This window comes from Bombina bombina, chromosome 1, assembly GCF_027579735.1.
Source record: "Bombina bombina isolate aBomBom1 chromosome 1, aBomBom1.pri, whole genome shotgun sequence".
Lineage (NCBI taxonomy): Eukaryota > Metazoa > Chordata > Amphibia > Anura > Bombinatoridae > Bombina > Bombina bombina.
In genome coordinates, this window is record NC_069499.1 from 1,122,568,773 (window position 1) to 1,122,582,475 (window position 13,703).

At 38.2% G+C, this 13,703-nt stretch overlaps 1 protein-coding gene across 1 annotated transcript; it reads left to right on the forward strand.

Annotated features, from left to right (window-relative positions):
* The first annotated feature begins 658 nt into the window (after nucleotides 1–658).
* CSF3 (colony stimulating factor 3) lies at nucleotides 659–5,412 on the forward strand. Its single transcript, XM_053694014.1, has 4 exons — nucleotides 659–987; nucleotides 1,518–1,625; nucleotides 2,206–2,346; nucleotides 3,902–5,412. Exons 1-4 carry the CDS (start codon nucleotides 868–870, stop codon nucleotides 4,052–4,054), a joined length of 522 nt encoding a protein of 173 aa, XP_053549989.1. The 5' UTR covers nucleotides 659–867; the 3' UTR covers nucleotides 4,055–5,412.
* The last annotated feature ends 8,291 nt before the right edge of the window (nucleotides 5,413–13,703 follow it).

Consider the following 13,703-nt stretch of genomic DNA (forward strand, 5'->3'; position numbering starts at 1 on the left):
TAACATGAAGCAATTTCTGTATTACGTCACTGTGGCAATTCCAATTTAACCAAAATCACTATAAAAGCCTTAGAGATCCCAGGATGGGTCACTCTGCCCCTATACAGGCTCATACAACCAAAACAATAGCAACTTGCAACCCGGGGTACCTCTAAGTATTTGAAAGAATGGTTTTTGTTACAGGTGAGTAGCACAATAGGTATACAGACACCATATTTGTGGATGCAGGAGAGGTTAAGAATGGAGATACATTTAATAGGCATAATTCACTAAGTGGTCTCTCCAGCCTTTGCAATTCAATTTAGCATGTTCACTAAAGCTCACAAAACCTCTCATTCTATTTCTACGCACATACATTTAAACTGATGAAGTTGAAGAGCTTTCTTAGTGAATTTGAATCCATATTTGTGGGAGGGGGTGGGGAGGATTTTCTTGAGGATATATATTATTGCATACTTAGATTTGATATGAGCATTTTGTTGGTAAATTGTCTAGAAAATCTTGTATTCTTCCTCTGAGCTGCGGGTGTGCAGGAGTTAAGCAGCAGTTGGCTTTGATTTGTGTAAGTTGGAGGAATGTCAGGTATGATGTCCTGGGGGAGGAAAGAGAGAATGTAAAAAAATGAGGAAGGGCAGAGAGGGAAAGGAGAGAAGTTGAATAAGAAAGAATTTGAAGAAAGTAGGGAAATAGATAGGCTGGGAACATAGAAATACAGGATACAGAATGCACAGACAGAAATGACTGAAACAATCTAGAGATTTAAAAAGAATGCCATATGTGGTTTATCTATGCATGAATGTTAATCATACCCTCAGCAGCTGACTTGGTTTCCTCTTTTTAGAAGTTTGCATCCTCCTGTGCCTCAGTATGGGTGTTCTCTCATCCCCACTCCCTGGACGTTTATCAGCAGATGTTGATTTTTTGGATAATAGTCTGGAATTCAGTCGGAAAATTACTGTAAAAGCAGAGGAACTGCGGGACATGATGGTAAGTGTCATATTTTGCCATCTCTGAGTCTCTCTATCATTGAGGTGTCCTCTGTCATCTTGTACTGAGACATTGTGGTTGTGCTGAGCCCCAAAAGGCACTTTCCAAGCTACTAAATCATAGGTTCCCTTGTCCAATGTGCCAGCCAGTATGTCTTATGTAAGGGTGCCACTAGCTTGCCACAACTGTCTGTAAATGAGCCACTCATAGGCATAGGCTAACTGAACACATGTAATGTTTAGGAAATGACAGTGCTCTTACAGAAACCAGTGGGTAAAAAGGCTTTCTGTTCCTTCTTAGATTGGCAAGTCGTGCTTTGTTATTCTGGCATGCCATGTTTATCTTGGCACTGGGCACATGCCACCTTCCTTTTTTTCCACACAAAATTAAATCATTGTAAATACTTAACAAGTCTTGCCCAACTGCAAAATTTGCAAAACAGTATATACTGGCTGCAAGGGTAGTTATGAGTGAAAGACAAAGAACAGTAATATAAGCAAAGTGTGAAATGTGTGCTGCTCTTTTTTCAGTGCGAGCATCATGAACTGTGCAATGAAGAGGAGCTGGGACTTATCAGGAAGCAGCTGGGACTATTTGTCAGTCATCTAGACAAATGTGAAGTTGTCAGCTTTAACTTGGTGAGTGACAGCAAAAAACTGTTAAAAATGATTTAGTTGCAGTATATAATAGTTTCTATACAGTAATAAATATATAATAGTTTCTATACATTGATAATGAAAAGAATGCTCTGTTTGTGGTAGAAAGAATCTATAAAGTAACAATGAATATTCTGCACACTATATGGCAGCTGCATTCCATTACAGAGCTGATTACCAATAAACAGATAGTTATCTTGCTGCATTATGTAATTGTAGAGTGTTTATATTTCAATCAATACTGTATTTATTATTATGGTGGTAAGTATATTAATTATGTTTGTGCTATTAATGTTACTATGCCATGCAGCTTCATTGATAAAGTTACCCACACACTAAATATGTGTGTGGTGTATCATTATGCCTTAAAAGAGTTTCTCTTCCATGTCACCAACTTCTATGTTATTGTGTAAAGCTCTGTTATTTAGTGAATGGATTGCATAGACTAACAAAACAGCTGAAGAGAGGCTGTTGGTGAATCTTGGTAACTTGACAATGCTGCACATTACCTTTTAAAACAAAAAGCAAATCATTAATCTTCTCTCTCCTTCCCCCACAACAGGAAGGCTGCTTCTCTCAGATTGTCAGTGGTCTTCGGGATTTCCATAGTTTAGTGCGGAGTCTCCCAGTTCACCTCCCCCAAGACCTTCTTACCAGGCTGGGCATAGACATCAGAGACCTGCTGAGCAACTTCAGGGAAGAGGTGAGAAGCCTAGGGAAGAAAGAATTATGTCTCTGTACAGCCTACTGGCACAAGCATGGGCAGAGGAACTATCTAAGAGTGCACTATGGATAATTATAGTGAAATTCTAATCACAGAACATTCTTTGTGCTTTAACATTCTAAATCCTTAGCTACATTTCTATAACTAGCCGTACATATGGCACTGCCATCATATTAACCAGTTAGGGAGAACTCTGCTTTTTTCTCTATACAACAGAAAACCTTTTTGCCAAGAAACTAACACAAGAGTTAGAGGTTTAGTTTCCTGGAAATTATCTTAATTTTATGTAGACTAGAACCCAGCGATATAAAATGGCCTCCACATGTGATCATTATTGGCCTTGTTGTGTCTGGATATTGCCACTTTTTCACTATTCAATTGTACTAGAGAGTATCTCACATAACGTGAAATGTAAAAGAAAATGTTACTGCCCCAATATATACTTAGTCTGCAAGGCCTGTGTTGTGCTGTGGAACCTAGTCATGGAAGGGAGAGATTATAAACTTTAGTGAACAAGTCCAGTACTATAACAGAAACTGAAGAATCGTAATGCTTCTGAGCCCCCTTCCCATTACTGCACACATTGGAGAGTGCTTTGAATTGTTAATGAATTCTTCCAGTTATGTTGCTATAATGGAATTATAGGAGTACATTATTCTACACAGCTGATTCACTAAAGATTAGAGAGCTTAGGTTAATCAACTGTACATTATTACATTGGCGCATGTAAGACTGGAGACAATGGAGAAACTGGAGTGAGCTCTTCCCCCCCCCCCCCCCCACACACACACATATATACTTCCATTTATAATATACTGTGCTATACACAGCAGAGCACCTCTTTGTAGAAACCCTATAGTCCCTTCTTCCTGTGCTATGCACATTCTGAGCAAGTTTAGTGCATGTAAACCTCCAGCACTGCAAAGCCAGGACAAAGATGCCGTTAGGGATGGGCGAATGTTTTGCAACATTCGAAAACAAATTTTAACACATTTGTTTGTTTCGAATTTCGATTGTTTGTACAACATTCTAACATTTGTTTAATGTAATAATGTCAAATTCTATTAGAATTTTTCTAATAATTCGATTTGATATATTTGTAATAGTATTTCTAATGCTCTCTTTAAATGTAATATTCAAATTATGCAATATTCAAATTAACATAGTTGTATCTATTATGTATGAATATACTTAATTCCCTACCACATGAACTATAGAACTTCTGTTCTGAAAAGTATTTGGTAGATTGAACGTTAGATTTACAATTTTAAATGTGTATATTCAATCTAATTATGAACATTCGAAAATGAAAGGAACATTCGAAAACCAGAAATTACAACGAATTTTAATGGGTTTTCATCCTTATCAACATTAAATTGTCCAAAATGAATTTCCACAGGACTATTTGTTCTACTAAACAAATGACACTTCGCCCATCGCTAGTTACAGTGTAGTTCACCCCTGCTCAGCCATCCTGCCTTTTTGTTAATGAGAAATATTTAATCTCTAAATAAACCTATTTTTCTTTCCACAGATGGATACACAGGGTATAATGGATGTGAACTTCCCTTCCCACGGAGTGCCTTCTTATCCTTCCACCTTCCATGAACAAGCTGGAACATTACTGATCTTGTCAAATCTGCAAAAGTTTATGCTGAGTGTCCAGAAAGCACTAGGAGCTCAGTAGTGGGAGTAACAAATATAAACCAGGGGGTAGAACTTCTGTTTAATATTTAAACAATCTACACCTGTCTCCTAATCAGCTGTATCTGCAGTTCTGTATCATCAACTGAAACTCTTGCAAAATAGTAAGCTAAAAAAAAAAGTAGTGAATATTTCACAAATTCTAGTAAACGTAGGGGATATTGTGTTAGAAAAAAAAATCTCTAAATTTATATATATATATGTTTGGTGACTGCTCAATGCTTCAGACTTTTCAAGTGCGCAAAGCATCTGAGTTTATTTACATCAAAAATGTTAAATTATTTTGTATATTTATTTGATATATTTATTTTTATGTGACTATTTATAAAAAAAATGTTTGCAATGTTTACATAAATAATTGGTTAATATTTATTTATAATTGCTCGTGCTTTATGCAATATCTGCACCATTTTGCATCAAGACACAGGCAACCATGTTAAGTTGAAATACATCTGTACATGACAGTTATTTATATTTATGTATTTATTGTTTTATATATTATCTTAAAGTTTGGTTAATTGTTATGTTTTTGAATTGTGTATGTACCAATTTGCATAAAGACACAGGCAACCATATTAAGTTGAAATAAATCTGTACCTAAGTTATTTATATTTATGTATTTATTGTTTTATATATTATCTTGAGGTTTGGTTAATTGTTATAACATTTTTGAATTGTGTATTGGTTTAGGTTATTAGAGATTAAAGGCTGTTTCTGACAAGATGTCATGACAGTTTATACATTAAAGGGACATGAAACTTAAACAATTTTTTTCATGATTTAGGTAGAACATACAATTTTAAACAATTTTCCAGTTAACTTCTATTATCAACTGTGCTTCATTCTCTTGGTATTATTTGTTGAAGGAGCAGACATGCATTACTGGTTTCTAACTTAACACATGGATGAGCCAATGACAATCAGTATATATATGCAGCCACAAATCAGCAGCTAGAACCTAGGTTCTTTGCTGCTCCTGCGCTTAGCTAGATAAACTTTTCAGCAAAGGATAACAAGAGATAGAAGCAAATTAAATAATAGAAGTAAATTGGAAAGTTGTTTAAAATTGTAGGCTATGTCTAAATCATGAATGTCTAATTATGAATTTACTGTCCCTTTAAGAGTTCAAATATTTTCAGAACAGGCATGGTACTATGCTTAGCAATGATAAAATATGGTTTTAGGAAAATAGGAAATATGTATTTACTAAGTTTCTACATTACCTCATGTGCAGAATGGGATAATTTTTGTAAACATATTGTGTTGTTTGAATCTAAATCAATTCCTTTTTTTGCATCTTGTCTGTATTGCTGCGACAATATTAATAAAAAATTGAAAATATTTGAGTTTCTTCAACATGCGTGTGTGTAAAATATAGATGTATCTCCAGCAGGCTAATTCAAATTCACTTACAATTTCCCACTCCGTCTGGTAAGGGACATTAAACACTAAGGGCCAGATTACAGTTGGAGCGCTTAATATCCCTTTCATAAAAGCCATATCTGTGCTCCTCTGTGTAATACCAGCACATGCTAATGTGGTATTACAAGTTGTCAGCAATGCAAATGCGAGGTCGTGTTCGAATTGCTGGAAAACATTGAGCTCACGAGAGCGCACTTCCTTAGGCTCCTATGGGAACCTTGTTCTGAGATATATATATATATCAGAACGATATATATAGAAATATTTATTTAAAAATAAATGGAATAATTTCTTCAAAGTGAAGAACATAGGACTGTGAAGTATTCATTTGGTAGAGTGCACTGAGTTACTCAGTCATCTTAAAATATATTACTTGTATTATGTCACTCTTGATAACTGCTACCTCCTGAGTAGGATTTCCTATTTCTTTTTCTATTTGTCTTTTTGTAAAGCAGCTTTCATTTAAAGCAATTTTGGGGTCTAGATTGTGTTACTCTGGGATTGTTATTAGTTAATGTGTGCATTTTTAGTTTAATGTTTTTATATATATATATATATATATATATATATATAAAACACGGAAGGGGACTGCACTCTCATACTGGACCGGGTACACATCATATGACCCTGCAACATGCTCAGCCCTGGGTGCTCACCGGCACTCACAGGAAGCTGTGCTGTCCCCAGAGTCACAGGCAGTTAACCCCAGACAGGTCTGGGTGCAAGAACCATAGGGAAATTACAAAACAAATTAATACAACACACAGAGAAAATCCAGCACTCACAAGCTCTCAGCTAAGATTTAAAAGCCAAAATGGAAAGGTTAGTTACCATATCTGGCCAAATGAGACAAGCCCAGGTACCACGTCAAGGTCCTTTCCAATACTTGGGACCCTAAAACAGCCACACAATGCAAGCTCTCAAATCCAAACAAACTGGGAACAAGGGAAGGGTGCACAGGCTTATGTAATCACCCTAGACATACACAAAACACGGAAGGGGACTGCACTCTCATACCGGACCGGGTACACATCCCATGACCCTGCAACATGCTCAGCCCTGGGTGCTCACCGGCACTCACAGGAAGCTGACTTTCTCTGTGTGTTTTATATATATATATATATATATATATATATATATATATATTTATATATTTATATATATACATACATACACACATACATATACAGTATATAAAATGCATTTTTACATTTTTGGGTTGGCTCTGGGAAATCGAACAAATATAAGCACAAATATAAGTGGGTGTGATGTCATGTCCCTCCTCAATTTGTTTGTGATGCTGAAAAGTAGAGCACTGTTCATGAGTCATATGATGAGATGAAAACTAATTCCAAGAGAAGCCGGTTGTTGGGGATTACCCCTTTTAAGTTATTACATTAAATAGCCATTATTACCTTTTTTAATTATCCTCCTAATTACCATATTTATTGTTATTATTAACTTTAGTACAACTTAGCAATACTCCTAGGGAACCCTTGCAATGCAATAACCCCAAAAGCCAAGGAACATCTATCCTCCCCAAGAAGAAGACCTTGCAATCACACCCCTAAGTAAATTCCTACCATAATCCCCAATCCACACTGTTTGTATTCATAAAGTTTTTACACTTGGTTGGTATGTTAACATATTGCAAGACTACAGAAAAAAAAAATGAAAACACTACATGGAACACATTAAAAACAGAATTTGCATTGCTTTGATCTTTATGACCATTAAGCTTCCTAAATTAATATTGTCTAGGTCATTTCTTTGCTGTAGCTCGATAGAAATTAGTTCCTGTACTAACTAAATGGCCATTATAGTAGAAAAATGTAATGCCCTAATCTGTTAGAACATGTCATTTTTACACTTTAAATGGATAGTAAACCCAAATATTTTCTTTCATGATTCAGATAGATCAGCAATTTTAAGCAACTTTCTAATTTACTCCTATTATCATTTTTTTCTTTGTTCTCTTGGTATCTTTATTTAAAAACTCAGGAATAAAAGCTTTGGAGCAGGTCCATTTTAGGTTCAGAACCTGGGTTGATTTTAGGTTCAGAACATGGGTTGCGCTTGCTGATTGGATGGCTAAAGGTAGCCACCATTCAGCAAGCCCTATCTAGGATACTGAACCAAAAAAGGCCGGCTCCAAAGTTTTCGTTCCTGCTCTTTCAAATAAAGTTAGCAACAGAGTGAGGAAAAACGTATAATAGGAGTAAATTAGAAAGTTGCTTAAAATTGCTGCTCTATCTGAATCATTAAAGAAAAAAATGTGGGTTTACTATCCCTTTAAGCTTCCACATTCCACTGTTTTCAGATAATTCAAATTCCCATAATTTAGTTATTTTCATACCAGAGTCAAATTCGGTAAACATTCTATATACCTCAGATACAGAAAATGTTCAGAGAATGACGCAATAAATAACAGCATTTTGCACCCTTGCGAGCATAGATTTACTCGCAAATTTCTAAGGAAAAACAGTCAAATAGGAAAAAAAGACTAAACCCCAGGTAAGAAAATATTAAAAAAAGAATTTCCTAAAACATGATTCCCATACTGAAACTGCTAGACTGCAAAGGGAAATAAACATAGACCTGACTTATGGCAAATATAAGTAAATACATATATTTAGAACTTTATAAAAATATATAAAGCGCCAGCCATAGCTGAGAGTGTTTTAAATAATAATACATACTTACTGAAAGACACACATCCACATATAGCAGATAGCCAAACCAGTACTCATAACTATCAGCAGAGGTAATGGTATAAGAGTATATCGTAGATCTAAAAAAGGGAGATGAATCCCTACGACCGATAACAAAGAACCCTTAAAAAGATTTCCCATGAGAGAAACCATAAAATCAATAGGTGATACTCTCTTTACATCCCTCTGACAAACACTGTACTCTGAGAGAAATTGGGCTTCAGAATGCTTAGAAGCGCTTATCATAGAAGAAATCATAAAAAAATCAAGCACAAACTTACTTCACCACCTCCATAGGAGGCAAAGTTTGTAAAACTGAATTGTGGGTGTGGTGAGGGGTGCATTTATAGGCATTTGAGGTTTGGGAAACTTTGCCCCTCCTGGTAGGATTGTATATCCCATATGTCACTAGCTCATGGACTCTTGCCAATTACATGAAAGAAATGTTCTGCCAAATATAATGCTTCACCTGTAGAAATACAAAATAGCTATCCTGTGTTATAGAGTAGGCTTTTTTCAATTCTTCAAATGTCTTTATAGTACACTTGACTGCCCCTTTAATATTACTTTTCTGTTGAAAATCATTAGATACGTTTTTCTTTCAGGATTGTGATTGACCAATGCAAAGTTAAAGGGACATAAGACACATTTATTTTCTTTCAGGATTCAGATAGAACAGGCAATTTTAAACAACTTTCTAATTTTCTTCTATTATCAAATCTGTTTCATTCTCTTCTCTTGATATCCTTTTGCTAGGGTTGTCACTTCAGCCATGTTTTCCTGGACACCTATGAGTTACACATGCTGCAGGGTGTGTAGGGAGGAACATGTATTGTGTTTCTGAACAGCAATATTCATATTCCTCCCTGCACACCCTGCAGCATGTGTAACTTATAAGTGTTCTGTATTTTAAGGGACGGGTGACAACCCTATCCTTTGCTGAAGGAGTAGCAATGCCCTACTGAGAGCTAGCTGAACACATCTTGTCAGCCAATAATAAAAGACAAATGTGTGCAGGCACCAATCAGCAGCTAGCTCCCACTAGTGTAGGATATGTAAACATTATTTTTCAACAATGGAAACCAAGAGAGCAAAATACATTTGAAAATAGAAGTGAATTTAAAAGTGCATGAAAAATGACATGCTCTGTCTGAGCAACACTCCTTAGGAGAAGGATTAGGACACAAAGAAGGAACCACGATCTCCTGATTAATATTCTAGTTTGAAACAACCTTAGGTAGCAATCTTAATTTAATACGTAGAACCACCTTATCAGAATGAAAAATAAGATAAGGAGAATCAAACTGCAGAGCCGAGAGTTCGGAAACTCTCGGAGCAGAAGAAATAGCAGCAAGAAACAAAACCTTCCAAGATAATATCTAAGTAATGCATAGGTTCAAACGGAGCCCGCTGTAAAACTCTAAGAACAAGGTTAAGACTCCAGGGAGGAGTAACGGGTTTAAAGTGAATGACTACCCTGGGGGAAAGCCGTGATTGGAGGAAGCTGGATTAGTCATTGATGACATGTGAAGATAGGATCTCCAGGTGGGAGAAGCTGCTCTGGCTGTGAAAAAAACAAAGGTAAGTTTTTAATCAAAACGGCTGCTTTCTAAACTTTGATGAATGAAAGTGCCCCTGTTTTTAATAGTATTTTAAAAAAACGGCCTTTCATTCATCAAAGTTTACCTTCACTTTAAACACAGGCCGGATCCTAACCAAGGCCTGACATAAAGATTGCACGTCTGGCGCATTCACCAAACGCTTATGCAATAAAACAGAGATCTGACCTTTCAGAGTACTAGCTGACAAACCCTTCTCCAGACCCTCCTGGAGAAAAGACAAAATCCTAGGAATCCTAACTCTACTCTAAGAGTAGACCTCTGGATTCACACCAATACAGATATTTACACCATATCTTATAGTAAATCTTTCTTGTCACAGGCTTATGAGCCTGAATCATGGTCTCAATGACCGACCCTGAAAACCCACGCATAGATAAAATCAAGTGTTCAATCTCCAAGCAGTCGGCTTCAGAGAAACGATATTTGGATGAAGAAAAGGACCCTGAATCAGAAGGACCTTCCTCAGAGGGAGTCTCCACAGAGGTAGGGACAACATTTCCACTAGATCTGCATACCAGATCCTGCGAGGCCACGCCGGCGCTATGAGAATCACTGATGCCCTCTCCTGCGTAATCTGAGCAATGACTCTTGGCAGGAGAGCGAACGGAGGAAATATGTAAGCTAGACTGAAATTCCAAGGGACCGCCAGAGCATCTATCAAGAAAGCCTGTGGATCCCTTGATCTCGAGCCATATCTCAGAAGCTTGGAATTCTGCTGAGAAGCCATGAGATGCAGTTCTGGCTGCCCCCAATTGAGGATTAAACTGGAAAATACTTTCCACTCCCCCGGATGAAAGTTCTGTCGGCTCAGAAAATCCGCCTCCCAATTGTCCACTCCTGGGATGTGGATCGCAGAAAGACAACAGTTGTGAGACTCCACCCAATGGATTATCCGGGCCACCTCTGTCATGGCAAAGGAACTCCAAGTGCCCCCTGGTGGTTGATGTATGCCACTGATGTTATGTTGTCTGACTGGAACCTGATCAACTGGGCTAAGGCTGAGGCCAGGCCAGTAGAGCATTGAAAATCGCTCTCAGTTCTAGAATGTTTATAGGGAGAACTGATTCCTCCCAAGTTCAAAGACCCCCAAATTGCTCCCCAACCTAGAAGGCTGGCATCCGTGGTCATGATCACCCAGGAAGGGCTGCGAAAGCAAGTTCCCTGGAGAGGTGTTCCTGAGACAACCACCACAGAAGAGAGTCCCTTGTCGCCTGATCCAGAACTATTTGCGGAGACAGATCCACATAGTCCCCGTTCTATTGCCTTAACATGCATAACTGCAGAGGTCTGAGATGGAACCAAGCAAACGGAATGATGTCCATGGAAGCTACCATCAGAGCAATTACCTCCATACATAGAGCCACTGATGGCCAAGGAGAGGACTGAAGGACAAGACAAGAGCCTGAAGAACTTTGTTTTTCTGACCTCTGTCAAAAATATCTTCATTAGTAGGGAGTCTATTATGGCCTCTAAAAACACTACTCTTGCGGCTGGAATCAGAGAACTCTTTCCCATATTCACCTTCCAACCGTGGGAGTGAAGAAACCTTAGAAACTTGTGATGATCCTGGTGAATGGGAACATGAAGGTACGCATCCTTTAAGTATATGGTTGTCATAAACTGACCCTCTTGAACCAAAGAAAGAATGTAACGTATAGTCTCCATCTTGAAGGACAGTACTCTGAGGAACTTGTTTAAACACTTTAGGTCTAAAATAGGTCTGAAAGTCCCCTCTTTCTTGGGAACCACAAACAGATTTGAATAAAATCCCAGACCCTGTTCCTGTGGAGGAACTGGAACTATAACTCCCAGGGCAAAAAGATCCTTAATACAATTTAAGAATGCCTCTCTCTTTATCTGGTCTACAGATAATCTTGAGAGAAGAAACCTGCCTCTGGGAGAAAATGTCTGGAATTCTATCTTGTACCCCTGAGATACAATTTCCACAGCCCACAGGTCTGGGACATCTCGTATCCAAGCCTGAGCAAATTGATAAAGCCTGCCCCCTACTAGATCCGTTCCTGGATCGGGGGCCGACCCTTCATGCTGACTTGGAGTCAGTCGCAAGTTTCTTAGACTGTTTGCGCTTGTTCCAAGACTAACCAGACTTCCAGGAAGACTTGGATAGTTCCTGCTTGGAAGAGGAAGTGGAGGGTTTACCTCTAAAGTTACGAAAGGAACAAAAATTACTCTGATGCCCTTTCTGCTTATTCTTCTTATGCTGAGAAAGAAAAGATCCCTTTTCTCCTTTGATATCTGAAAGAATTTCAGCCAAACCAGGCCCAAACAAGGTCTTACCCTTGTAGGGAATAGCTAATAACTTGGACTTAGAAGAAATATCCGCAGACCAGGATTTTAACCAAAGGGCTCTGCAAGCTAGAACCGCAAAACCAGACATTTTTGATTTTAGTTTAATGACCTGTAAGGAAGCATCCGTAATAAAGGAATTGGCTAACTTAACTGTCCTGGATCTCCTCAAGAGGAGTATCTGTCTGAATAGAATCAGACAAGGCACCAAACCAGTAAGCTGCAGCGCCGGTAACAGTAGCAATACACACCGCAGGCTGCCATTGAAGAGCTTGGTGAACAAACATTTTCTTTAATAATGCCTCCAATTTCTTATCCATTGGATCCATAAAGGATCAACTATCCTCAATGGGAATAGTGGTCCTCTTAACCAAAGTGGAAATAGCTCCTTCCACTTTAGGAACCTTTTGCCACGACTCTTTAATAGAGTCAGCTATAGGAAACATTTTCTTAAAAATAGGAGATGGAGAAAAAGGAATACCAGGTCTCTCCCACTCCCGTGCAATAATCTCAGAAGCACGGTTTGGAACAGGAAATACCTCCACCGCAGAGGGAACATCAAAATACTTGTTCGGCTTACTAGACTTCTTAGGGTTAACAATGATAGTAGTATCAGAGTCATCCAAGGTAGTCAAAACCTCCTTAAGTAACAAGCGGAGGTGTTCCAACTTAAATCTGAAGGACACAACTTCACATCAGCAGAAGGAATTATACTGCCTGAATCCGAGATTTCACCCTCAGATGCACCCGAAGAATCTTCATCCTCAGACTTCTGAGAGGAAATACTTTGATTAGCCACCTCAGGATCAGAAACCTTAGTTACTGTTTCTTTAAATTTCCTTTTGCGTTTTCCCTGCAGCATGGGAAAAGCAGACAGCGCCTCAGATACCGCAGAGGATACCTGGGCAGCAATATCTTGCAAAATAACCCCAGACAGAGCATGAGAGGAAATGCAGGGCACTGCATGTGCAGATGAATAGGATTGGGATGCTTGAGGAGACAGCTGCGGCACATCTGAAACAGGAGGCTCCTGAACAGCATCCGCCTTAGCTAATGATGGCTCAGGGTCAAAAAGTCTATCTCTATAAGCTTAAGTTCTTTCAATATATGAAGAACAAAAAGGTACTGGGGGTTCCATCTGGGCATCAAAACATAAGCTACAGGTAACATCCTGCACAGCCTCTTGATCCGTAATAAAAAAAAAGAAGCAAATAAAAAATCTAACTTTTTTATTTTTATCTTTTAACAAAGGATATAATACAGAACAAAAAAACGCTCATAAATAAATGTTCATTTTAAATTTACCAAATCAAGAAAAACATACCCCAGGCAACACTCTGATGTGCCCTACCTGTCCTGCTGCAACCCGCAACAAACTGAGGAAAAAAACGATCCTGTTTACAAACGCTCTACAAATAACCGATAAAAATATCCGGATTCCAGAGAAGCAAAAACAGCAAGAAGCCTTCTAAACAGCAGAGCCATGTGAAATATGCACACCTCACTCTACAGGAAGTAAAGAAAAGCGCCAAAAAAAGCTCTGACATAAAAGAATCAGAACCTCCCTAAA